Source organism: Platichthys flesus, chromosome 16 (assembly GCF_949316205.1).
Source record: "Platichthys flesus chromosome 16, fPlaFle2.1, whole genome shotgun sequence".
Taxonomy (NCBI): Eukaryota; Metazoa; Chordata; class Actinopteri; order Pleuronectiformes; family Pleuronectidae; genus Platichthys; species Platichthys flesus.
The window spans coordinates 19078494-19106487 of NC_084960.1; the positions used below are offsets into that span (position 1 = coordinate 19078494).

The 27994-nt window shown below is 39.6% G+C and overlaps 2 protein-coding genes across 3 annotated transcripts; both read right to left on the bottom strand.

The window, feature by feature from the left end:
• Positions 1 to 139: 139 nt before the first annotated feature.
• Positions 140 to 16900, bottom strand: nfe2l1a (nfe2 like bZIP transcription factor 1a). Of its 2 annotated transcripts, none has more exons than XM_062407153.1 (9): positions 16820 to 16900; positions 14543 to 15219; positions 13958 to 14140; positions 6276 to 6461; positions 4726 to 4794; positions 4484 to 4630; positions 4223 to 4391; positions 3112 to 3768; positions 140 to 2975 (listed from the first exon to the last, which is right to left on the bottom strand). In XM_062407153.1, exons 2-9 carry the CDS (start codon positions 14828 to 14830, stop codon positions 1972 to 1974), a joined length of 2703 nt encoding a protein of 900 aa, XP_062263137.1. In that variant the 5' UTR covers positions 14831 to 15219; positions 16820 to 16900; the 3' UTR covers positions 140 to 1971. The 2 variants fall into 2 exon arrangements, with proteins under 2 accessions (XP_062263137.1, XP_062263136.1); XM_062407152.1 differs by having other exon boundaries at positions 16712 to 16876.
• A 6175-nt stretch (positions 16901 to 23075) lies between these two features.
• praf2 (PRA1 domain family, member 2) lies at positions 23076 to 27005 on the bottom strand. The gene is made up of 3 exons (XM_062408253.1): positions 26799 to 27005; positions 25868 to 26085; positions 23076 to 25661 (listed from the first exon to the last, which is right to left on the bottom strand). The coding sequence occupies exons 1-3, from the start codon at positions 26975 to 26977 to the stop codon at positions 25522 to 25524; spliced, it is 537 nt and encodes a 178-aa protein (XP_062264237.1). The 5' UTR covers positions 26978 to 27005; the 3' UTR covers positions 23076 to 25521.
• Positions 27006 to 27994: the final 989 nt, after the last annotated feature.

Below are 27994 nucleotides of genomic sequence, written 5' to 3' on the forward strand. Positions count from 1 at the left end.
CAGAGTGGTCACCAAGAAAAGAAAAGCACTAAATATACAGACCATTCACCATTTAAGCACACAGACCCAGTTGTAATGCACAACAGCAAATGGCAACATATGCGCTGATACCTGTTTTTGTAACCATGTAAACACAAGAGAAGGAAATAAGGTTTTAATATTACAAAAGTTGAGGTGTATGTCCTTGAATACTACCAGGCACAGTGGGCAAACACAAATAAAAATGCTTAACAACCACAACAATGAATACAATCTTGTTTCATTTGAAGATGTGAAGCATGCATGCAGGTTTAAAAGTTCTCACTGTCAAATTATATTTTATTTTGGTGTAAACAAATTCCTTCAATTGCCTCTGCTTTTCATGGGGCACAGGTGGAGAGTAATGTGATTTATTAACAAGGTATCCGCCAAGTGAAGAATCAACTTTTTTTTCACAAAGTGTTTTGATTGTGTACTGTAAAGGGGGAAAAACTACTAGCTTGTCCTGGCTGTGTACATTCCCGAGAAACTCGTTTTCAATACTATCTTTGAATAAAAGACTTCCCCTGTACGTTCATGTAAAAGTTTATTAGCACCAACAGGTCAACCTGCTGCCAATTCCGTGTACTATTAATTGCTCTCAAATTAGTTCGGTCTTGCTCAGCTATTTCTACAACCACCAGAGGGTGACATGATAACTTCAAAGCTACCCCACTATCCCTGAAGTCTTAGAACCTGATGTTATAAATCTGTTGTTTGTTCTTTTTAATTTGTCTTTAAATCTATTATTGTGATACATTGTCCACCTTCCATATGCCCAACCCCCATACAGGAACATTAATGGCTTCACAACTTAACTCTGTCTTGGTGTATTTATCCCATATTTTACAGACCGGCCTTGATGGACAGTAGGTTTCATTAATTGCAGAGCCGACCCCCCTTCAGCTACATTTGGAAAACAGATTCTTGCCATCTTCTTTGGAACAGGCACCAGGAGAGCTACAGTTTCACAGAGACTGATATGTGGTAAATTTGTAAAAAACCAAATCCACATATTTAAGAAGGCACAGTTAAAACCCACTGCTAACATGCTTTCAGTTGACAGGAAATAGAAAACCAATGCCAACACAACTTCTTCAGAAAATTAATCATTCCTCACTCAGTTAAACAGTGTACAACAAAGCTCGATCTGTGACTCCAAAACCCCAAAAGACTTAAATATTTGTACACAGAGTTTTTTAGACTTTACTTTGTACCTCTTCAACACAACAGTAAACTGGAGGGAGAATCATCCAGCCTATATCGGCTGTGAGTGGCCTGGGGTGGGCTCCAGGCTCCCTGTCCAGTAAATTCTTCATTGTCTTCCTTATATCCCACCTTCTTCTCAATTAGTTCATCATACCTTCTAACATTGGTATTTTTGGCGTAAATTATAAGTGCTGCCACGTCAATCAGCTGTCCTTCTGCATCATTGAAGTGATGCCAGCAATCTATCTTTGGTGGCTCTGTCATCGTCTGCACTTGGCTAAATTAGCCGACAGCCAGGGTCCAGCCTGCTGGATTGTCCCTTCTCGTGTCTGATGTGAGGAAAGCAAGGTTTTGCATAGGCATAGAGCTGTTTGTTTTTAATGATGGTCCCAGATCATCAATTGTCTGTTGTTTGGAGTCCAATGAGTACAGACATCCCAAATTCATCCCAGTTGTATCCCACGCCTGTCAAGAGTTGGAAGAGTTTTTCCAGTGTAGAAAAATGTGTATGGTGAAAAGCTTGCCTTATCATCAGGACAATAAAAAGAATGCTTACTGCATCTTGATTCCCTCTCTAGCCAGCCACTTATCTCTTTGGGTGTTTGAGGATTTAATGTTCTCTTTCAGCATCTTCATTTAACACCAAATAAAGAATCCCTGTATCCCACCACATCATTCCTCAAATGAATCTCCAGTCTCCCTATGTTTTGAAATGTCCAGAACTCCAGTGAGAATATTCCCTCATCACTTCTTCTTGTTCCTCTGTTTCTTGCTTGTTTTTTCTCCTGTCAGTGGCACCCATCCTTCTTGTTGGTGTGAAGCCACCATGACACTACCATTGGGAGCAAAATTAATAGAGTACTCTGCAGAATCCAGTGGCCTTCCTTCTCCATCCCTCAGCCTTGAAAAGACTTCCTGATACAAAGTGCCCAGTCGGCGTTTCATTTCTTGCAAATTCTTCAGGGCTTCCTGTTTCTCTCGGACCAGTCGCGAACGGCGGCGCCTCAAACCTGAAACATTATCCTCCAGTCCCTGCAGCACATTCAGTTTCCTCTTCCTGCAGTTCTGGGCTGCTATCTTATTCTTGCCCCGGCGCCGAATGTCCCTGATAAGGCTTAGCTGCTCCTCATTGAGTTTATAATTGCACAGCAAGTCATTAAACTCTTCCACTGGCAAATTAATAATCAGCTCGCTGGAGAAAGGAATCTTCAAGCCTCGAGCACGTCGCTCATCTCGGCTCCGCATTTTGGTCTCAGAGATGTGTCTGGAAGAGGAGTAGTGGTAATGCCTGGGGTTGGGATGTTGTGGAGAGGATTTTGTGTGTTTGCTAAGTATATTTCCTGATGGAGAGGAGGCGGAGGGGAAGGGCTGGTTGTATGTGTGATCATGGTCAATCTGCTCCAGCCAAGTAAAGCCATTTAACAGCTTGTGATCACCATAGTTAACAGGAAAGAGTTTCTTAATGTCTTCAGGATACCCTCCTCCTACTGCCCCCATCTCCTCCTCATCCAGCTCCTCCTGCTTTATGGTCACCTCCACTTCCATATCTGAAGCAACTAATCCTTCCTCAGTATCTTCTTCCTTGTCTTCATAGAAGGGACTTTCCACATCTGAAATAGAGGATGATGAGGAGTTTGATGCAGACGAGGAGGAAGATGAATAATACGAGGCCTCAGAAGCACATGGAGAAGCAGGGCTGTAGCTGAAGTCCAGGGAGAGACCGGAGTCAGTGTCTGCCTCATCACCATCTAGAAGCAAAGATCAATGTCAGTTCTATGGCTTTACAATAAGGACTCAAATTTAGTATTGTGCCCTCAAAGGAATGTTCACAGTTTTGTAATACAAAAGATAGTTAAAAATGTTATTTGGCTGCTTATTTATTACCTTGCTGATGTCGTCCTGGTTCACTCTGATCCTCTGTGACTGCCGTGGAAGAGTGGTCACCATCCCTGTCAGTGTCAAGGTAGCCCTCCTCCTCCAGCCGTGCTGCCATCTCTGGACTGAATCCTTCCTCCAGAGCCAGGTCCAACAATCTCATCTCATCCAAGATGGCAGCATCCTCTAGGAGGTCACTAATTTGAACAGGGAGATCTTCATCACCAACATCCTCATCAACCAGAAAGACACTGGGAGATATCGGAAGGTTCTGAGTCATATCATTCCTGTCTGGGGACAGGGAAGGACTGGGAGCTGTTAAATCACGTGAATTTAAGTTAACGTTAAAGCTAGCGAGGTCTCCAGGGTAGAGAGCATATTCTACACTCTGACTTTCTGCCAAGTTATCCACTGGATCTTGAGCTAACAGGTTTATGTTGAAGGTACTCGAGTTATCATCTGCATCTTGTCCCAAAGAGAAATCTTCTGAGGGTTCATCAGCCAAGAGATCCATGTGATCGGGAGGCCTGTGTAAGGTATTCACGTTTAAGGTTCTCGAAACATCCCACGTATTGAAGGCTGAAGTGTGATCATCCAACTCCGCACTGGGAGTGAGGGAGAGAAGTGCTGGCTCGAGCTGGGGCTGACTTGCAGGCCACAAGAAACCTATAGAGACAGAGGGGTAGTTTAGTAAAATGTAAACGATTATAGAATATGCAACAGAACTTTTCATCTGAGCATTCGTGGAAGATTGATCAAATTAAAAAAACAAGGCGATTTATTGTCTAGTTTCCATATTTTATAAAAGGTCCAAATATTCGATGTTGACCAAAAGCTCTAATTTGTATAGATTTTTCATGGAGCTTCTCAATTATCATGACAATCATCACATTGTCTATATATGGAATTCGACAATTAAACAATGTCCAGACTAATTAGCAACTTTATCCATTGAGGAAAACCACGAGATGTGGTAGATAAATAAGTTTGACCTTCTTTTTTAGACTTTTGTCAAATTGCTGTCTCCAAGGTTAAGAATCAATATTTCAGCTACGATGTGAGGTGAAGTGTTTGTTAACTGGCTAGGAATTCTGACAACTCCTGATTTTGAATGACTTACCATGCTGCAGGGGAGTTTCTGCTAGATGGGCACCCTGATGAGCATCGGTTATGACGTTGTCAAGGTTGTTACAGTTTAGGTTAAAGGTTTCTGACTCAACAGGCGGCGGCCCAGGGGGTCTCGACTCTAAGACGTTGTCTAATGATGTCATTGTGTCAACATCTGTGTTCTGGAGAGGAAGGATACACAACCAATCAAGTTTTGTTTGTTTCTTGACTCGTCTTTTTATGCTAAATGGAATTTCACATTTCTTCCACTGACCTCAGGTTCCATGATAGCAAACAGGTCCTGCCAGTCAAGCTCCAAGTCCAAATTGGGGTTATCAGTGGGGATGATGGGGGACAGCAGGGGCTCCCTGCCTGAGTGGTGACGTCCCAGGTCTCCCCCTCTACCGCCATCATCACTTAACTGATGGACATAAAAAGCAGTTTAATATGTACAGTTTGAGGCTGAACAAGGAATCATCAGAACGGACTGAAAAGAAGAGAAGGCTATGACAATACCTCTTGTTCCTCTGTGAAGGGAAAGGTTTCCTCCAAGAGCCTCAAACACTCCTGAAGGGGGAAAGAACTCTGGAAATAAGGATAGATAGGCAAAGATGTTTAGAGAGAAATGGCAAATACATTGATTTGTGTTTGACTAGCTGGTTGACTTCTCCAGTAATATCTATCTTTTATTAGCCATGCTAGTGGCATAGCTCAAGGAGTGGCACTGTTGGTCTGTCTCCCTGCCAACCACTCCAGACTATACTATCTAAACAACATGGATAGACCATCATGGGACTTTATAAGGAGTTGTATGGTCCACAGAGGACGAATCCCACTTAACTTGGGGCTTCCTGAATATTTGTCTAGTTCCACCAATGAGTTGATATTTTTGGCTTTTGGTAAAATATCTTAAAAAAAACTTAAATGGAGTAATACAATTTAACAATTATGTTAATGCTCTAAGGATGTTTCCTCTAATGAAACTGTGGGGTTTACAGCATGGTTGTGGATTGTTACTCTTGTTCCAGTAATTACATCCTGTCGAGAACATGATGTCCGCATAAAAGTCATCGCAATCAATCCCGTTTTCACGTGACAACCTAATGCTTGCTACAGGATATGCCATGGGATAACCACATTCATAATGATTAATCCTCTGGGGACCCTGAAAACATGTAACAAATGTTATTGCAATCCATCAAACAGTTGAAGATATATTTTAGTCCTAAATGTCATTGTATGTGGTATCCACAAGTTGCCTCTCACAAATCTTCCTTTACCAAAAGCCAGTGACAGCTTAACCCACATGTGGCATTATGAGAGGAATGACTCAAAATTCACCCGTCAGGTCCTTTCTCAAAACGATCTTCACCATATCGGATTTTTTTCAATTTTCATTTGTAACGCATAGTTAAGCATAGCTATATGTATTACAAATCAAGTGTAACAGGCACACTGGCATCCAGCTGCCTTAGTGTGTCCCCCACTATTCTCTATTCTGCTGAGCTGGACCTGGTCCAGCATTCAAGGATGAAGCGTCTGACTCTGATTTCAAGCATATAAGACTGATCAGCTCGACTAACAGACAAACGTTTACATATACCTTATGCTATAGGTAATAGCATAAAACAAGCAATGGCCTTGTGTGCTAGGGACAGACACAAACTCAGTGCTTTAACTAACTAACATTAACTGGATCCGGCTTTGTGCGGGTTTAGGTTGGGCCTGGTTAGCTTCCTCTCGCTCTCATACAGGTTTGGACAGAAAAATGCAACTTCACTATGAGACAGAGTTCTTTCAAAGGGCTTCGAAGTGTTAGAAAAATACAGACTTGTGTCCAATGCCAAACTGAATGTTTGCCCTCTGCTTTACACTCAGTTTCTAGCAAAACTGTATGATCTCTATTTTGCTTAACTATTTTCCATGAGCCTTTTCACAATGGCACAAGAGAATTAATTTCAATATAAATCAGAACATTTTCAAAAACATTTACAGGGTAAATGATTCTCAATAAAGAGATTAAACACACAGGATTTTAGTTAGTGAGTTGGCTCTCAACTTCTTACCTGTTCTGCTACATTGTGAGACAACTCTCTGTTGTAAGTACGGCTGTCAGAACCCTCTGTTCTTCCTCCTCCCAGTGTCCTCATGTAGTGGCTATGCATCCTGGCCATGTCGTCCTCTTCATCCTCCTCTTCCTCTCCACTCTCATCCAGACCATCACTGTAATGAAGCTGATTCTGTATTTCTTCCTGGTTGAGACAAAAAGGATAAATGCTCAAGTCAAACAAGTAAATGTGCCAACAGTGGTGATCACAAGCTGTACCTCAACAGTGGGTTAAACGGCAAGTTCTTCAGTGTAAGCTAAGGTTTAAACAGGCCAGCTTGAGGTTTCAAAGCACTGGTTCCACTGGGTTGCAACCCCAAGTCCATCTTGTCACCCTCCCATCAAGGTCTGACTGATGGAGTGTTAATGGGATTGCGGTTCTATAAGCAGGTTCTCCTGTCTCTCTAAAGGATTTGTGAAGCTTTGTGTGAGTGATTGTTAGATTCCTGGTCACCTCCTTATATTGTGTACAATGGTGTAGATAATGCCTAGACAATTTGGACTCCAGTCAAGTTAGACACATCAAGGATAATTAAAACAACAATGCTCCACCTGACCACACTTGAATGTCTTGGCAAATGTCTGAACACATTTGTAAATGAGTTCAGTTTGGGATATTTGGTAAAAGAAAATCAATAATGTGTAATGGATTATTAGCAAAATGGCACCTCATTTAAATCCCCCCCAAAAAATGAAGAGGTCTTAAAACATTCTTTTATCAATCTTATATCTAGGATTTCCCGCAAAATGTCATGTAGTGAACATCACGACAAAGATCTGCACCCAGCATACTTTGATTACCAGCAGGGTTGGAGACCAAAACAATGTTCCCCAAAAAAAGGTTATTCAAAAGTACTACTACTTATAATTTTGGGGGGGGTGGATTTCAGCATCTTGCCCAAGGACACTTCGGCATGGGCCGGGATTCGAGCTCCAAACTTCCCCATGCTATTTTAATAGAGTAGTATAATGCTGTGGTGCTGTCTTCTATACTACCGATCTGTATGTTCAGAATGTAAAGGCTCCTGTTTTGCCCAGAGACAGACAGCCAGGCTCAGAATAGCTTTAACCTTCTCCTGACCTGGCTTTGGGGCTACAGACAAACCCAGAGACCTGCAGCAGCTGGCCTGAAACGGGTCTGGAACATACATGTAAATACATATGGGTTAAGCCAAAGCCAGTCTCCTTGTGCACCTATTGCTCACTTCACTTAAAGCGCCAAAGTCATTCAATATTATTTATCTTACGCATTTGCCAAAAATCACAAACTGGGGAATTTTTGCCTATTTTTTCCTAATTAAGCGACCCTCAAATTAAACATAGAATATGAAACCACACAGCAAATCAAATTGTTAAAACTGGACACATGCTCAGAGCTTGACACTCGGGATAGATGGCTGCTCATCACACTCTCCGGCACGATGAGCCATTAAGAAGTCTTTGTTGAAGTTAATATTAAAATTCAATCAAATATACAAAGACATCCCTTCACAAAGGCATAGGGTACATGGGACTAAAAGGCACCAAGCCAATGACAAGAGTGGGGGAAACAAGTCATATGTATATTTATATCTATAACTGCTTGGTTATATTTTCTGATGTTTGTGTATGTAGCAGGTTAAATGTAGGTACAGCAGAAAAAGAGAGTAGGCACTGACTAGTTGACGTCAGTACGAGGATTTAAAGGGTTTGGATCTATTCTGATGTGAGAAGATTTGGGAATGGCTACTTTGTTAACAGTCTAGGCTTCATTAACATCCCATTAAAAGCCTTTAAATTTTGTTTTACACTGTCATTTTGTGACCAAAGACAAAACTTGGAATATATCCTGCACCCAGTACAGCCTCACAGGGTTTTGAACCTAGTCATCACTGGATATAAGAGTTCAGTCAGCCAACTCAAGTGGGACAGATTACATGTGAATGTAGGACAGTGGGAGCTGAGGACAGCATAGCCTTAAGGTGTGTGGCAGCAAAAGAATGGGCAGAACGTTGACAGCTGAAGTAGAGCAGCGGGACACCTGTCTCTAACCAAAAGGTGAACCACACAGAGATTGATTGATTGACATGTTCAAATACAAATTATCACATACTCAAATTTCACATAATCTCTTCTCTCGTGGCATGAAAAGCAAAAGCCTTTTTGAGACATGAACTCCAGTTTTGCCTTTCAAACCTAATCAATGCAGCAGATTATCGGTTCAGATGTGTCAACACAGACATCTCATGAGGGTTCGGATGAGGGGTGGCGCAGCAGTCAGAGGCAGGATGTAAGGTATACATTCCACTATGGAGATCTGTTGTTTTTATTCACAGCACATCAGCAGCAGCGTTGAGTCTTGTCACCAAAACCTAAATCTTCGCCTGTGTCTTCTACGTGTGTGGCTCCGCTTTTCATCAGAAGATATTTGCTTTCTTGTTAGAAGCTTCATCAATTCCCACTTGTGCATGTCTGAACTAAACCTTTTGGAATTACAGGTATTTAAAAATACCTCGTCTTAAAATATATTTAGATCTTCATTCAATTTTACAATAAACATTAACAGTGTAAGTTGGAAAAATGACATGAAGCTAAAAGATATTTATAAAAAATAGGGTTAGGGGCTCAAATCTGCTGATGTGTTCACATCTGCTGATGTGAGGCATGCCTTGCAGAAAATATCTAATATCTGATTGGAGATCAAGATTAGTTGATTTGCATGAAGCTGGAAAGGGTTTAGAGTCATCGCTATGTGTTCTTAATGATTTGTTGCACCAGCAAATTTCTGTTTTCTTTCTGCACCATCTGGATAAGGAGGCACAAGTTAGAAGCTCTTTGTTTACGGGTCTCTGCCTCTTTGCATCTGTGTGTGGGTGTGTGTGTATCTGTAGCTGCAGTAAACAGGGTGATTGCAAAACTGAAAGAGGTAAATGTGTGTCAGAGCGCAATAGGCCAGTGATCAGGTTTCAAAACAAGCCAGTCAGTCACAAGGCGGGAAGGGAAAGTATTAAAGTGTTTTTTGCATATGCGTGACTGTGTACGGGTGCCATTTGATATGAGGGGAATTCAACAACACTTTCATATTTACTTTCATTTTGAGGCAAAGAGGGGAGCAGATGTGTGTCCTCAGATCTGTGTGTGCTCAGATCTGTGTGTGCTATATCAGGCATGATATGTCCTGTGAGTGTTTGTGATAAAATGACACTGAGCTTCAGCTGTAGGTGCAGCTCCTAACACACTGAAATGCTTCAGTCCCGAAATTGTTTCTCATTTGTTGGGCTTTCAGCATATTAAGAGATCATTCCTTAGTTGTGTCACAAAAAAATACAACAAAAAAAAACTCATACTCGTAATATACAGTTTCCTCCAAAAAATGTCTTTAACAGGTTGTTGTGAACCCAAACAATTACAAAATATGTATTTGAATATTCCTCCTTGTTGCCATTGTTGATGCCTATGTGTGTATATCATGTAGGCTTTATCCTGTTGCTGCTGTGAACCAAAATAAATCCACAACTACTAAACTGAAGTGATGTAATATCATAGGTGTACACATGCAACAGTTTCCCAAGTAAATGGAGCTTGTTGCTCTGCTTGACACGGGAACTCTTCTGTATGTGTGTGTGTGTGTGTGTGTGTGTGTGTGTTTCCAAGCTGGACATGTAGGCCAGTATCTAGGTTATTTATATATGGTACAGACTGTTTGTGTGCACCAGGCCTGCATTGTGCCAAGTGAAATTGATGGAGTCTTTAGGAGTTTTGTTTTGTTACACTTTACTGTGTGATTCTAAATGATGTGATTAAAGTTGTTAATTTCATTGTGAACGATGATTGGTGTTACAACAATCAGAAATATTTACATTATTCTAAGCATAATATTTGGATATAAGGTTACATCCAGTCTCACTCTGTAGAATTTCTGCTCAACTCTGTAAGCCTCAGGGTGAAGAACGGCTCCTTTAGCTATTTTTGATGTCCCTCCATACACAGAGTTCTACAGATTGGTTTACGTTTCAACAGGTCTTTTATGGCCACAACATAAGTCAGGTTCTGTAAGTTGGTGACATTGGACAAAACTTGTCCAGGCATGTCTGAGGTGTGGCCATTAATAAATGACACTCAAAGTACAAGCTCATGCAAGCAGGAACATGAGGTCAGTGGTACCAAACAGATTGCTTCCATCCATAACACTGATCCATCCACGGGTATTTAGGGTACCCACATGTAGGATAGTTAGGTGACCTACCCAGGTCCTACCCAGGTCACCTAACGTATTAACCTACATTTACCATCAAATAGAATAGATAACATTCAAAGGGGGCAATATTAAACTTTTGTCATTGCTTCATAGACAACAATACCATTAACGAGTGCAAGCTCAGCATGTTCAGAGTTGCAATTTTTGGTTCACCATAAGCCATCGTGGTGGAAATCAAGAACAGTGTTGACTGTTTCTTTGCCTCTAGGTCTATCACCTCTTTCCTTCTAGTGTAGATTACATAGAAATCCTTTAAATCAGGTACAAGATTAAAGAGATGTGGCAACAATTTAAGTCAGAAATTCAAAGCTTTATCTCTGACTTTGAAAGACAATGAAATTCGAGATTTGTGTTGTGTTGACAGCGCGTCAACACTAGTGTCAACACAGAGATGACATGAACTCCTTCCACCTGCATGCTATTCTGAGGCACCAGACCTTGTCTGATTTTTCCTGTTGTTGTGAATGCATGTGACCCAGATAGTCTCCTGGTGCATTCTTCATGTCAAAGGCCATCTCCCAATCTTCTGGACATTTTCCAAAGCTCATGTCTGAAAACGGCTTAAGCTTCATCTGCGCCTTCCTAATACTTTTTCTGGGAAGGCCAACTACCCTAACAAGCTTATTCTTAACCCATGACAATAAATGTGGGCCTTGTAAACATTTACAGCTACAGTAGTGTAAGCACCATTACTGATGAGAGCAACTAGGCTGCTGTTTGTGCCTGTGTTTTAATGTGTTAAACCGTATTCCCACCACCAGGGTGCGTTAACTGTACTGATGGTGCAGTTACAATTTCCTGGTGAGGTCATCTATGGTGAGGCAGGTTTTCTGATGACTCATCTAACTCTGACTCATTATTTCACGTGACAATACAGTCAGTTTTTTTTTATGACAGAAAAAAACAGCACCCATTCTCACACTATAAACTCATAAATGAATAGCTTGTTAATTCCCAAATCTTTAAATCTATAATCTTCAAATCAATGTACTAGTATATTACAAACAGACTGTTTGAAAACAAATTACTTTAACTTCTAGAAGCAACCTTTTCTTATATTAGTGCCAAGGACTTTGGTGATCTCTTGGCTTTTTCTTTCTTGCACCACCCAATGTTTTGGTTTTAATGTAATAATCTCAACAGCTATTGAATGGATTTACATTCGATTATTTGCTAAACCAAGAAGGTGATCATGGAAAGTATCACACCCATTGAAAACTTCTGCATATTTGCACAGTCACCATGACCATGGTTGAAGGCAAAAACTAGCATGGCTGTACTTTTTAATTTTACAATCTAGACTACAGGTTTTTGGAATTTGAAATGCTGGATTCTGGGAGTGCAGAGGTCACCTCCCCACAAGAAGGTTCCCTGGTTCTGCCAGGGTCTTTCTGTGTGGAGTTTGAATTTTCTCAACGTGTCTTTCCATTTTCCCGGGTACTACAGCTTCCTCTCACAGTCCAAAGACAGGCAGATAGAATTAGGTTGATTGGAGACTCTAAAATAATTGTAGGAGTGAATGTGAGAGTTGAATGTCTCTGTATGTTGGTCACTGTGATAAACAACCTGTCCAGGGTGTCCCGCCTCTCGCCAAGTGTCAACTGGGATTGGCTCCAGCCCCCCATGACCCTCAAAGGATAAGCATTGGACATAATGGATGGATGGATTCTACTTTAAAATGCCAGGTTTTTAGGTTTTAGTCAATATTGAAAAAAATATGTGAGATAATACAAAGACCAAATTGCCATGGTTCAAACTTAATTGGACATTGACTACTGTCTCTTGCCATATTGAATCATTGGTTGCTGAGGATAACATTGCAGTGGTCACTGCTTTACTCATAGATGTGGTCAATGTGACCTTCACGCCACTAAACACAGTGATTGATGAGGTGTTGAAAGAAAGTAGGCGGGATTGGAACATCTCTCTCAAACTCTCTTGTTTGATTCTTACCAAGCAAAATTTGGATAAAATATTTTGTTTTTCGACTAGGATGTGTCATTATTCTACACTCCCACCATTTGCAACCTTTCGAGTGTGAGTGCAACAGCTAATAATAGTTTTGACTGCAGAAGCGGTTGGGCCACTTGCTGTATGGAACAGTTTGTTTCAAGCAAAGTAGCTGGAAACTATTTCATAATAGCAGAGACACCAAGCTTGAGTCTCACGGTTGTAAAAGCAGTCAAACTGTGCACGAGGAAGATTATTGCTCCAGATCCCACAGATTTATGGCACGGGTCAATGTCAACAGACACAGCTGATCTGAACTGAACTTATCAGCATGAACCCTTGTACCTGAGCGGAACTCTGAGGAAATCTCTGACCTGGTAAATATTCAGTAATCATGTAACTATTTCTGCATGAAAACACATCTCATATCTTGTGGGAACCAAATCAACTTTTTAGTGGAATTCTACAGCTAAACCCACAGTAGTTTTCTGATTGTGTAACAACTTGTTTACACTGACCCTCAAGAATCAGAGCTAGAGTTTTGTGTGGGTGATTTCTCATTCAGACCTCAGTTTGCTACCTTGCCAGCATTTAGTTAGTCTAGAACTTTCTTGGAGAATTGTAATATGTATAACAGGATGTTAGGGAGGGGCGAAGTCGGCTGGACGGTGTAACTAATCATGTTCCTGCTTAGTGCCTCAAGGGTCCTGATTGGAGCGGCTTGCGGTCATGGTCACCCATCCAGTGCAACCAATCAGAATCCGGGACTGATTAAGGCAGGTTCGACAGTCGAGTCAGCTTTCACTTTCATTTGTTTGTATATCCTGTAGCTATATTTGATTTGTTGCAACTAGTTATCTTAGAAGAAAAACTATCTGGGGACTTGCCCAGGTTGAGTTAACACATGCACTGATCTGCTCTCACCCACAGAGAACCAGTAGGGTGCTGTTTATTCTATTTGCACTTAGTACAAATAGAGGAGTCAGATAGGTGTGGCTGTCGTTTTCTATTTTACCCAAGTTACGTACTGTAAGTGATTACTGTTTTTACTCAAGTCCTCATTTGGTTATATTTATTTCTTAGATCTAAACAGCATTTTTTATTCCCATTTCCCCTTTTAGTTCACCTTTGCTTGTTTATTTGCACAATAAGTATTTTTTTCAGAGAAAACCTGGTTGTATGTTGCTTCCCTTTCCCCCACAATGAGCCGAGTTACAAAAATTAACAAATTATTTAAAGATTGAGGTTTTTTGGTCATAAAAATTATAAAATTCCTAGAAATAAGGTTGGATTTGGTTGAGCTGATTTAAAAATCCTGCTCAACACAGTAGTAACTTTCCCGGTCTTGGCTAAAAAGTTTATTTGACCCGATAAAACCTTAAACGTGCAACTCTGATGATACTCAAGAACATTCTAAAGACTAAATGTTCTAAACAAGACTTAAAGAGCTTTACCTCTTTTTGTTCAGCCTCCACTTCTTCCTGCAAGGTACCAAGTCCAGGTCTAGGCTCCACAGTCAGACCAATCAGGTCTCTCTCCACCCGGGCAGGAGCTCTCTCCAGCAGGGAGGACTGATCAATGGTTAGAGGATCTGGCTCCCTTTGGACCAGCCATGTCTCCAGCTCAGAATGAGGAATCTGTGGAGAAAGTGAGGATACACATTGGCACTCGTTTCCCCCTCATGAACTACAGGACCTGCTGGTAGTCCAACCAAAAACAGCTTATAACATGCATTGGACCCGTATAGCTCACATGGTTCCAGGCATTTAGTGACATTTAAAAATGTGGAGCTATAACAGTCGTTTAACAGTACAGAACGGTTTTATGCATAGCTTTTGATAATTAGTTAGAGCAGAACCATAAAAGATCCCTTGAAGTAGCTTCTGAAACTGCAGTTCATATTTTAATTCAAGTAAAAACCACAAGTTTAGCTTCAGAGGATGTTAATTAATGAGAATCAGAAGTGATGGGTGAAAGTCTCAGTGTTAATCTAGCCATTCATATTGTGTGGACAAATATAATACTGACAGGATTCCTACCTGTAGTCTGTCAAGAGAGCGCACCCAGCCCAGTAGCCTTCTCGTTGTGAAAAATCCATCCAGGTCTACATTCTTGGGGTGCAAGTCGTGGCCATCCTCCAGGTGGTTGCGGAGATTGTGGAACTGCGTCTGGGTCAGTGTCGAGGTCTGACCCAGGATCATCTCTTGCAAGGAGGGAGGCAGGTAGGTCTCCAGTTCCACGTCGACCCTCACTCCACAGAGACTCAGCAGGATGGCCACCTGGATGAGGCCCTCTGTGAAGTATTTCTTTAGGCACAGCATGGTCATTGCTGTCTCCGAAGAGAAAAAAAAGGAGTAACAGGTGGGACCCTAGTCGCCACCAGTCAGTTTGTAGTGTTCTTGGGAAAGTTGTAAGGTCCTCAGCAGCTCTATCTGGCACTGCTCTGTAAGAAGACCCCCCTCTGGAGGGAGGAGGGGCTGGGGAAAAAACCTCAAATCCCCATTCACACTGGGCTTCAACTCGAAAATCGCTTCCGTACTTCTAAAATTCTTCTAAAGTCTAAAATTAAAGTCCTTTTTCTTATTACTTAAATACTAATTTAAAATTGGACTTGATAGTTATTGATAAAAATCTAAGACACAGATTTGCTGCAGAAGATTCCTCTTCTCACAGGCTCATCCAACACAAGTTGGTCTTCAAGTAGACGCCACGCTTCCTGTGAACAAATACATCCATTTACTTCACAGTAGAAGACAAACAAAGTGCAATGCTGAATGTTAACTTCCTTTAATGTTTTAGCTTTTCTCTTAATCTGATCATGGTTTGCTCAACTAATCAATACATTATTTACGACATTCAGCTTGAAGTCACAGAAAAATGAAAATCGTCATGTCTGCAAACTTCAAACCAGTTAACTTTGATGGTGTTTGGTTACAAAAATGATTTTATTAACATTAAATACTTTGTATAGTATTTGAATGTTGTGCTTCTGCCATTACTTCAACAACTGCTCCTATAGCTATTAGGCAACTAGTTCACTACTCTGACTGCTGCAGTCTTCTGCCATACACTTATCATGTCACCGCCACCACTGTGCTAATGATGATAATAGCAGGTCCAGTCTTTTGTTGTCTGTGACCTGCTCTGCAGAGAGGCAGCAGTAGTACTGTAGGTTTGACAGTGAGTGTGGGAAGATAAGGAAGAAAGACACACAGACAGGGCAGAGCAGAGCAGGCTTGCTGCACCACCCTCAGAAACTTCGACCTAGTTCCAGAGAGGGTTTGGTAACCACCTGCCTGCCCAACACTGCCTGGGTTACTCACTGCTGCCACATGATGCAATTCCCAGTGTTTCCCTGTCTCTTCCCTCACAACAGTCACTGGGTTGTCTTTTCATGCTCTGATATTCTGTTGACCAAGTCTGAGAAGTCTTCAGCAACACTACAATACCCAGCTTTACAGAAAATAAACTATACTCATAATTGTACTATATCATCTCATACCCTGTGTAGTCAAATATGACTTCATACTGTGTTATACTCAGGAGATTATGGTCTCAGCCTTCCATGGTTACATGGTCAACAATAGACAGAAGTGGAGCCCACAAACCCAGCAGGTCATTTATCACTTCCTCAGCTCTTAGAGACTCAGAACTCTTCCCAAACTTGTTGTTTCACACTTTGTGTGGTGTATCTTTTCACAAACTGTCCCAGAGGCACATAAACAATCAGCATTTAATATCCTGCTCTGCGCTCTGTAAAGCTCCACAGGTCAAATAAAGTCAACAAGAAAATACATTTTTTCTTCTAATGGTAACGTTTTATTTGAATATTTTTTGTCAGTATTATAATTAGAATAAATTTGAAACAAAAGTATTATTTTCAATAATAATTTGTAAAAAAAATTAATTGTTTATTAAGTATCAAGTACTTGAAATGTACACGATAGTACATACAAGCTGTATACATTCGAGCTCTGTGTAATACACTAACAAGCCTTATACTGAACTAACTCAGTTTCTGTCTGCTTGTCGTTGTTGTTCCTGATTTCCTCCTGCGTGTTTCTGAAAACAGGAAATCTACACGAGCCGGACAAACAAGACTCACAATGTTGCCGCCAGTCTGTGACAGAGAGTGAACTCTGGCTGTGATAAACGATGACAGCGACACAAACATTACACACAAACAAACAACATCAACATAAACTCACAGGAAAACAAAGGAATATCCCTCCGCGGGCGGGTGAGTAAGAAGAAGAAGAGATAGAAGCAGCTGCTGTTAGATCCAACAGAGTGAGGATATGAAGGATGAGTCTCACCAGACTGAGGAGGTGGAGGAGGTGGCGGTGAGTCTCGACTTCTGTTGCTGTCTGACAGTGACTATGTGCCGGCTTCAGTTTTTCTGCTGCTCCGGAGGGTGTAACTGCTTTAAAGCGCCACCCCGTCATGACGTATATAACTCCTCCCCGGGAAAACCCACTGAGTAAGTAAGCGTGTGTGTGTATATGTGTGTGTGCGTTTGTGCCCGTGTGTACGGGTGCGCGTGAACACACACACGATGATGCGTTATATGATGCATTATATGATGCGTTATATAACGAAAAACTTGAAACAATGGTATTTATTTTCTTTATATTCCAGCAAAAACATGGTCATGAAAAAAGGTATATTTGCATATTATTAAGATTAAGATTAAGATTAAGATACATTTATTTATACCAAACACATGCACAGACATGCACAGGCACACTCATGCAATTGTAGGGAAATTTAATCTCTGCTTTTAACCCATCTGGTGCAGGACACACAGAGCAGCGAGCAACCATGTACAGCGCCCGGGGAGCAGATGTTGGGGGAGTAAGGTGCCTTGCTCAGGGGCACTAGACAGGGTAGGGAGAATCCTCTAAAACTGTAAAATCAATGATTTAGAACATTGACCAGTTTACTGTAGTTTTTATGTGTTTTTGATCACCATAACAAACCCTCCATATAAACATATACATATATACCTATATCCATATATTGCAATTATAAAATTTATAATAATAAATAAAATCTTTAAAATGCAAATTTCTGTATAGAACTGTAAATGTGATGTATGTGACACAAACTGAAGTTGTAGCACTTTAGACTTTCTTGTTAAAATACGTCTGTTTAGATGTTTGCACAACACAACAGTATCAATTATTCTGTACAAAGATCGAACTGGAAATCAAATTCCCATCACTGCCACTGTATTGAACCTTAGACAGCTAACAGGATTATATGAGAACTGTCAAATAAAAAACTATGAATAATTTCATTTTAGAAAATCTATTATTTTACAATGTATCAAAACAATGAGGTGGTCTCTCATATTTTTATGAACAAATAAGTATAATCAATTATTTTACAATTGAATATCACTGCAAAGTTTCACTAGTCTCAATTTGGGTCCTCTTATGCACCTCAACATTTGAGTCACAGAGCAACTGGCTCTGTGAAAAGATAATTACCCAGCGATCCCAATAACACTTATGGTTGTTCTTAAGGTATTTCCATGCTAACCATCTAATGTTCCATCTAGGCTACTGTATGAAGATTGAAAGAATAAAAATAAATTAAACAGAACTAAATCCAGAATGAATTACAAACTTCTCCTTCTCCTCAATGATGAAGTAAGAATAAAGTACAAGTGTGAATCAAATCAGTTTATATAAATACAGTCCATTTAGCATCTAAAATTACACCACTGTAGAGTTGTTTACTTAACTACAAAATGCATTTCCTGCTGAAAGTGCGCTGTAAATGCTGAGTTGCTGAAGTACTTGGCTGAATCAAGCGGAAAATGTGTGATGATGGAACTCGATGATGTCTCCAGTCCCTTGCGTGATGTCACCACTCTAGAAAACATAGAAGCTTATAATAAATCCAAATAGAACAAGCCACATTGTCACTTTTCACTTCATTGTAACGGTGGACGTCACGGAACCTCCGTCCATCTATATATACAGTCTATGGTTCAAGCACAAAGCGAGCAGAGGTAAATATTGTACCATGTTTTTTTATATTTGAAAAATAAATATTTAATAGTAGAAGCAAGTTAGTATAAAGTTTCAATGCCAAATAGAATTATAATTAAAACCCTCAAAAAGCCAATTCATTTGGCTGAAAAAAATAAATAATAACAACTACAATTTCTAGGACTGCATAGCAGAACTGAACAGGCGGAGCACATGCATTTTCAAGCATTGCATGGGTTTTTATTCACTGCGGCAAGGACAAACGCTTCACTTCCTGCGTCGGTCACGTGATGTCGATCCTTACCTGCTAATTGCTAATAACAGTCAACGCTATCAATTGCACATCACACTATGAACATTGCATGTAAATAGTTTGATATTTGTAAAACAAATTAAATCCTATTGCCAGTAGGTGGCGCCATCAGTATTATTACATACAGACTAATAGATCTGTTCAAGTAGGGGCTCTGATGTAGCGAGGAATTTTGTCAATTGGACAGCTTCATTTTCACACTTATCAGTAGGTGGTGCTATGACCTTGAGGAAATATTGACATATAGAGCTGTTCAGGCTTGGACTTTGATCATGAGACAGACGTTTGGTGCTGATAGGACAATGCATAGTGCAGTTATGACAACGTTGTCTTCTTTGGCGAAGTATGAACCTTCACCGCAGAGCGGAAACGTCCCAATTCTGAGAGAGAGAAATAGAGAGAGATTACAAAGATGACCACTGACAGTGTCACTGCAAGAGTAGAGTTGTTTAGTTTACAGCTCAGCATCAAAGGATTCATGATCCATGTATTTCCGAGATACAGAACATTGTGTTTTGATGGCGTGTAATTAAACTTTAACGCAAAGCCACTGTTACACCGTCTGACGAAAAATCTATCGATGAGTTAGTTTGTATCTCCATCTTGTTCTGATGACACTCATCTCAATTTGAAGTTGATCTGATGTAAGCCTCTTCAGATCACCCCATACATGTTCAATTTGATTCAGGTCTGGGGTTTGGCTGGGCCATTCCAAAACATGAATCTTCTTCTGGTGAAGCAATGCTTTTGTTGATTTGGATGTATGCTTTGGGTTGTTGTCATGCTGTTAGGTTAAATTCCTCTTCATCTTCAGCTTTCTAACAGAAGCCTGAAGGATTTGTGCCAAAAGTGACAGGTATTTTTTAACTGTTCATTATTCCCTTCACCTTGACTAAGGCCCCTGTTCCAGCTGAAGTAAAACAGCCCCAAAGCATGAAGCTGCCACCACCATGCTTCACTGTGGATATGGTGTTCTTTGGGTGATGTGCAGTGTTGTTTTTGCGGCAGAAATACCTTTTGGAATTATGGCCAAAAAGTTAAACCTTGTTTTCATCAGACCATAACACATTTTCCCATATACTTTTTGGGGACTTCATGTATGTTTTTGCCAAAATTTAGCCGGGCTTGGATGTTTTTCTTGGTAAGAAAAGGCTTCTGTCTTGCCAACCTACCCCAGAGCCCAAACATACCAAGGATACGGAAGATTGTTGTCACATGTAGTACACAGCCAGACCTTGCCAGAATTTCCTGCAGCTCCTTTAGAGTTGCTGTCGGCCTCTGGGAAGCCTCCCTGACCAGTTTACTTCTTGTCTTTTCATCCATTTTGGAGGAATGTCCAGTTCTTGGTATTTTCACTGTTGTGCCATATTTTCTCCACTTGATGCGGCTGTCTTCACTGTGTTCCATGTTATATCTAATGCCTTGGAAATTATTTTGTACCCTTCTCCTGACCGATACCTTTCAACAATGTGATCCATCTAATGCTTTGGAAGCTCTCTGCGGACTATGGCTCTTGCTGTAAGATGTAACTAAGAGAAAGTCAGGAAAATCCTACTAGAACAGCTGAACTTTATTATTGATTAATCAGAGTCACTGTAAATGATGGTAGGTGTGTACAGACTTCTATTTAACATGAGTTTGAATGTGATTGGTTAATTTTGAATACAGCCACATCCCCAGTTATAAGAGGGTGTGCACACTTATGCAACCACGTTATTTTATTTTTTTATTTTTATTTTTCTGCCTAAAAGATTTCAGTTAATTGAATTGTTCTACGTTAAAGGTCACATTAAAGGTGGAAAAAGTTCAGACAGGATTTATCTTTGTCTCATTTGTTTACATCACAAAAACCTTGCATTTTACAGGGGTGTGTAGACTTTTTATATCCACTGTATATATATATTAGGGCTGTGAAATGATTAAAATTTTTAATCAAATAAATCACGTTTCTATGGATTAATCATGATTAATCACATTACCGATTTTCTCGGTATATTTTTGTGAAAACAAAAAGATTCATGACAAAAGACGGATATATACATTTAACATGTTTTATTTTTATATTCTTAAATAAACAAAACAATGATGCTGCAACTCAGCAGTTCTTTAGCAGTTCTCTTTGCTATTCCATATGGAACATTATTATAATCTTCATCCTAAACAGAATTCAGGCTTCTTAGCCATTGTACGGTTGAATAAAACTTTTCTTTTCTTTTTAAAACAAACTGAAATTATTTGAGCTTCTTAGCCATTCTGTTTATAGGATGGTTGACATTTTTTATATTTTGTCAAACAACCATGACTCAATCTAATGCCTCTAAAGGCCCTCTTAGCTAGTCGTTCTTTAGCCAGTTGGTGAGGCAAACTAACTTGTTCACATTCTCTGACAGTAAAGTTGACTGCTTCTTTTGCACAATGTGTGCTGCGAGTGAAGCTGGTTTGGCGCATTCAACCTGAACGCCCCTCGCCGACCAACACATGCTTCTCGTTGCGGTGGTACTTTAGGCGGGTATTACTACTGTGAAGCGATAACGTCTTCCCACAGATTGTACATATCACCTTGGTTTAATTGAATGTTCAATCTTAGTCTTTTTGGAACACGAATATATATATATATATATATGGAGCTGGAATTGGGAACATATTGTAAAGTTATCTCTATATAACTGAGAGTGGATTTATTAAAGATGGGCATTATGAGTACAGGTTGGAGAACAATCTTTAGTTTCCATTGCAGCTATGATTGGCAAAGGGGATCTCTCCTGTTAGTCTTCACTTGATATATTAGATCATTGTAAGAATTGTCTAGTTGGCTGTGTGTGTATGTTCAGTGAAAATCAGGCAATAGACACATTCCTTTTCTTTAGAATTTTTTTTTTAAACACATTTAATTGCAGCTTTTGACAAAAGGTCAAAGACACGGTCTTGGTGAATAAACTTCAAACATTTCGCTGAACAGAAGGCAACACTTGACATTAAGAATTTTGAACTGTGATATTAGATAAATGACAGTCATGCAGAAAACTTTACTCAGAGTTTACATTCTTGTATTTCAGTTAATGCTTATGAGTTACAGAGTAAACTACACCACGCTTCTTTCTATTCACTGCCAGTAAGTTGTAAAAACTAGGCAGAATGTAAATAATATAATCTTCTGCATTGTTCATGTGTATAATAAGTTCAGGACCAACTGTGCGAACATGCCCTAGCGTTTTCTGAAAACATAATTATACAAGGCAAATATCAATGCAATGGCACATACAAAATGCAATTTAGCCACTTACAGAGTCTTTCTTTTGTTCAGAGTAAAGAGGATAACAAAGCAAAATAATAATAATATTCTATAATATTAATATACAGCTTTCCATCAACTAACAGTCTTTGACCAGAGGAAAATGCCTTAGTGGAGGAAACCCTCCTATGGCCAATTTCAAAAACAGTGGTCCAGAGGAGTCAGAGGGAATGATACAGGATGAATCCACAACAGGCAGCATATATTCAATACAAAATAGCGCTTACTTTCCACTTCATGGATCAAAGGAGTTTCTGTAGCACAAAATTAATATTTACTATAACACTGCTGACATATAGACAAGAATAAGGTTGTAATATTACAACACTTTCACAAGAATAAAGTGAGAACGTTACGTGACAAAATGGAATTTTATGAGAATAAAGTCATAATATCACAAGATTAAAGTAATAACTTTAGGCTGCATCTCATTTCAGAGGGGGAATATCAGAAGATGAGAAACGTAGAGCATCTTGTTAAATTATATTTAAAAAGGTCCAGTGTGTAAGATTTAGGTGATGGGATCTATTGTCAGAAATTGAATATAAAATAATCAAAGTGATGTTTTCACTAGTGTGTAATCATCTAATTGTACAAATTGTTGTTTTCTTTACCCTAGAATGGGCTGCTTATGTTTAAATATCATATATTTACATAAGGAGCGGGTCCTCTCTACGCGGGCCGCCATGTTTTTTACAGTAACCCAACTTTGACAAACTAAACACCTTTTTAGTTTTTTTGACAACTGATGGCTTACACACACTCCTTCACATTTTGAAGGGGAGAGTAAATTGAGGGGTATTCAACTGCAACATGCAACTCCACCACTATATGTTACTAAATCCTACACATGGAACCTTTAAGGGTAAAGGTTATAAAAGCTATAGGTTATAAAAGCAAGCAGAACTTCCATGGCTTAAATACTCTGTCATTGACATGAGCATAAAAAACACACGTTTTTTAAATCCTTCTTTGTTCATAAAAACAACACAGGAGTGCTTTTTATTTATCTTTCTTCAAACAAAAACAGTCCTTCATCACATCTACAAAGCAGAAAACCAATTATGTGCAATACTGGACAACCTGCAAACAATGAAGTAGTCGAATATTAGTGTTTATGGAGTGTTTAAATGCAATGACCCTTTTCTGCATTAAATGGTAGACCTGTCATAATGTTATATGATATACTTTTTTTGTGGATTACAGTTAATGATGGCTGGTTTGCAATTCCAAATTTAATTTATATTTCAAGTGGAACTTCGAGGTGAGATAACTTTAATTTAAATAAATATTAACTTGTAATAATAATAATACAAAGACAACAACATACCAGCAATAATGCGATTATGTCATGAAGTTCATATATACCATAAAAATGGCCTAATAGCATTGAACCTATTTCTGTTGTACTTTACAGATAACTCTTTCCCATTATTCTCGGACTATCACTGTAAGTCTAACAAGTTTGGCACAACACAATAGGTGGTAAGGCGGGTGGTCTTTACTAGTTAAACTTTCAACTTTATATAAAGATGGAAGACATGACAACACCCAAAAAGTGAAGCCAGCCCATATTGATTACCCCCCTGTGGCTGGACGCAGCAAAGGTCATAAATCCAACTTTTTCCATGTTAGCACATGGGACAAGGCTGCATTTTTGCACAACAGGAAGAAGTGAAGATGCATCATCCATCTTTATATAGAGTCATTGGTTTAGACATGTCTGTAATTAAACTAACTTAGATAGAGCACTGGTTTATATTGGAGGAAGCTGTAGTGGTTTTGTACGCTAACTGATTACATTGTGAATCAATCCTAATTGTTTTGTGCTGAAGTAGATGCCAATCAGTTTTTTCCACAGAAATGATTTAATCTATTGCGGTAACAGTGGGGCACATGCATGCTAACGAAGGTCACTTGGTTCACAATGATACATTTTCTATGGCCAGCTGCCACAGTCATCACTGGATAATTTACAATTGTGACATATTGGAGGTTGAAATTAAAAGTAAGGTGATCATCAGTCAATAGGATCCATCCACTAGGGATAAGCACTGAATATCTGTGCTGAATTTGTATCTATTCAATTCAACAAATCCACCAACAGCTGCAGCAAGTGGGTCTAAAAACAAAAAGTGACAGAGGAAAATTGCGAACTACTTATTGGCTGAGATAACAATAATTGAAATGATTATGGAATAACATGGACGTTCGAAGTGTTTTGTTGTTAGTTATATTACAGGAGAGCTTCTCCCAGCACAGGGAGACTGTGCAGATCCCACTGACCAGCAGTGAAGAATTCGGGAAGCTCTTTGGGTGAAACCTTTTCTCTGAAATAGATACAAGTTTAGAAATGTGGGAACTTAAATGATTGGTTTCCTTCATTATTTCCTACTTCCCCAACTCAGGGAGCTGATTCTCTTCACACGAATGCTCAGATTTCCTTGAAATTAAGCATGTTTAAGACTTCAAGCTTTACAACTAGATTCTCCTGGATTTTTCTAGACTATTAATTTTTAAAGCACTGTGGTGAGTTCACTTCTCTTATATCGAATGCTTCTTGCAGTGTGTTCAGAGGTTTTAGTTAAAAACACTGAAGTTATAGTATTTAATTGCATACCACAGTTCTTCCTCATGAGACTGCTATTATTAAAAGAGTGAAAAGGCCTGTTATCATTACAATACTTTGGTTGCATACAAAGTTTGTACTTAGACCCTGTGGATAGTCAGGTAAGCAGGATGTGGAAGTATAGCGGAGACTTTATAGAATAACGTCCCTATATTTTTAAATGAGTCAAAGTGTTACGAGAATCAATTTGTGACATTTTTAGGATCGTTATAATTTCATAAGAAAAAGTAACATTTCAAGATTAAAGCTACATTTTCACAAGATAAAAACTCTGAGTAGTGATTTTAATGAATAAAATAAAATAAACTATGCTGAAAGCTAATCTGTGATATCAGGCCTCAATATGACTATGCTGAACAGAGAGCAGAACACACTCCACACTGCAACTACAGTGCTGCACACTTCATGTATGTAGAGCAAAAACAGTCCCAAATTAAATGGAATAATACAATGAACAGTCAATGAAAGTGCAAGTTTTGGCAGAAAACCGTCAGGGATACTTTAAACGTGTTAATGATGATTCCTGTGGTTTCTTATTGGACCACAGAGTAGGTCTCATCATTCACTGCTGAATAATAATTTGATCATTACATAAACAACCCCTTTTGTTCCATTAACTCTTTTCTAATGCTTTCTCTTCTAGTAATTCTCTCCGCCTTTGTTCTTCCTCTCCTCTGCCAATTTCCCACCCACCTCTTAACCTCAATTTCGTTTTTCATTCCCCTTAGAGTGCACCCAACCTGTCCTCTTCCACACCCGCACACACCTTCTCTTCCTTCTCCTCTTCAGGATCCAGCTTCCTGTTCCTGTCCCAGGGCCTCTAACAGGAGTCCCATAGGTGTCCTCTTCAAACCGATGCTTTCCAGTTTATTCTCCAGCTTGTTCTTGAGGCTCCGCAGTCTCATCGACGCATGGACCAGCACCACTGTGAAGTAGTGATACAGACAGAGGGATGAAGTTCAGCACTCTGAACAGTTTAAATTAATGAGCTCAATCTTTTTAAACTATAAATAGTTGATTCTGAGTGGTCACAACACGCTGAACTCAAATTACAAAACATTTTTTAAGGAGTGAACAATGCCTTCTATTTGCAACATATGTCAGTGTGTTTGTTTGTTCCTGTTGTCTTACTCAGTATAGGGAAGGCTATGCCAAACAGGAAGACAGCCACTCCTCCCAGCACCAATATTAAGAGATAACTGGCCACCAGGACAGCCAACACACACATCAACGGGTGGTTTCTACGGAAACGGCGAATGGGAGCTTGGTTCTCAGCAGCCCAGACAAAGCCAAGGAACAACAAGGAGACCACCACTGCCCCAACAAACAACTGGAAGGGTTGGAAATACCTGAGAGCAAAGACACATATGGGAAGTGATGGAAACATCTTTGCCTCAGAGTTATATCACAACACACATCAATAAAAGTGCCTTTCGGAGGCTGAGAGGAAGAATACAATTAATGGATCAATTAAACTATTATTTACATAAATGCAAGTTTACTCCACATAAGATGCATAGCAGTTTGTTATTTTGACTTCAACTATAGCTAGAAAATGCTAGCATCCGTTATTCGCCAGTGCGTTAATCACACTGATATTTTGTCCTGACTCACAGATGTCTAGGGTTGATGTTATGCACTGTATGAATATGTGTGTGAATGGCTGAATGGTAATACTGTACTGTGAAGTACTTTCAGCTATATAAATACAGACTACAGCTCTGATACCTGTGACCATTTGTGTCACTATAATCGTGATTGAAAAATGTCTCACTGTTTCATGTTTACACTGAAGTGTGTGAACACAGGGAAGTTATCAACACTGTACATTATAGCAGTGATGACCGCAGGAGTTCCCTGAAGTGAAATGCAGGATCTGCAGCCTCCCTCTGTTTCCAACAGATCGAAATAAAAGATGAAAAGTCATTCTGGTCTGACACAGCAGTCTCAAACTCTAAGTGAGGTTTAGTGTGTACTTCCAGTGTGTTGGCTCTGAGAGACGAGAGGGGGAGACAGGGGGAGGTGTGGGAGGAGAGGGACACGTCAGAATAACACAACTCACCCCACGAGCAGCAGCAGGCCCAGCGCAGACAGGAAGTAGTTGCTCTGGTAGTAGAGCAGGTTGTTGATGATCCGGTTGTTCCAGCGGTCCAGGTCGCGAACATCTGGCAGCGCGAACCTGGCCGAGCTTAGGAGGAAATCATCCAGGCTCCGGAGAGGAGGCGGCCGCACGCCTTCCATCTTCACCCTTAGATAATAAACTGGGCTTCCCAGGATGCAACGCGTGGAGAAGGGGGCGGGGTCGTGTTGTGCTAGGGTGGATACGTCACCTGATCAGTGACCGTGTGTATTGACTGTGTTGAAGGATATTTATATATTCTGACAAATTTTATTTTTTCAAAGTTATTTCACGTTTTAAAATTGAGAACTAAAAAATGTCATCATTACAAACTGAATGATACTTTCTGGTCACACCCATAAATGCAGAATGACAGTTTTACAGAATTTCTATGTGAATTCAAAGAATATATCAAGACTACACTTTTAGTCTTATAGACACAAAACAAATATTATTATGGTTATGGTTATGATTATGATTATGATTGTGATTACTATTATTATTATTATAGGTTGCATATGGGTATTGGACATCATTGATTAGACATGTTTTGTTGCACGAAAGGAGAAAGAGCAGGAAAAGGCAAGGTTGGAAACATACCTTTGGCTACTAATAATAATAAACATCCTTCTCTGTGAAATAATGTTACTGATGTTCATTAGGCTCATTGATTCCTTTTTAAATGTGTTGGATGAAGTAAGAAGAACTTGGGTTATTGATTATAAAAAGACACTTGTTACAAAAGACTTACAACAACTAATCTTTCACTCTTTTTATTTAATAGTGGTATTCTACCGATTTCATTTTTTTCAAATAGAGTTGAGCTGACTGGTCGCGTGGAGGATAGATAAAAAATAACAGTTGAATAATGTCTTTTGTGGCTCTCCACCTATAGTCTGACAACCAAGGTTATCTCAATGCAACAGGGGTTGAAGCTTCAAACCTTTAAAAAGAAAGCTTTTTCTACTAATTGGAACATCAAGCTTCTGTGGTTGTCAGGTGGGGAGGAATTAGCTAAAAGAAAACTTCTGTCAAGTTTCATTATGACAAATTGTTTTGCAGCTTTACTCATAGTACAGGAGGTCCCAGATATTAGGATATGATATGTTCACACATCCAACAGGATTTGGCCACATGCA

Bases quoted from the DNA above. Each gene is read 5' to 3' on its own strand.
- nfe2l1a (XM_062407153.1), bottom strand. From the start codon at position 14,830: ATGACCATGCTGTGCCTAAAGAAATACTTCACAGAGGGCCTCATCCAG. The intron at 14,141-14,542 runs GTAGGAATCCTG...CTTTCTCCACAG, and splicing joins GCTCTCTTGACAGACTACAG to ATTCCTCATTCTGAGCTGGA. The intron at 4,631-4,725 runs GTATTGTCATAG...TATGTCCATCAG, and splicing joins CCTTCACAGAGGAACAAGAG to TTAAGTGATGATGGCGGTAG.
- praf2 (XM_062408253.1), bottom strand. From the start codon at position 26,977: ATGGAAGGCGTGCGGCCGCCTCCTCTCCGGAGCCTGGATGATTTCCTC. The intron at 26,086-26,798 runs GTGAGTTGTGTT...CTTTGCTCTCAG, and splicing joins GGCCTGCTGCTGCTCGTGGG to GTATTTCCAACCCTTCCAGT. The intron at 25,662-25,867 runs GTAAGACAACAG...ACTACTTCACAG, and splicing joins CATAGCCTTCCCTATACTGA to TGGTGCTGGTCCATGCGTCG.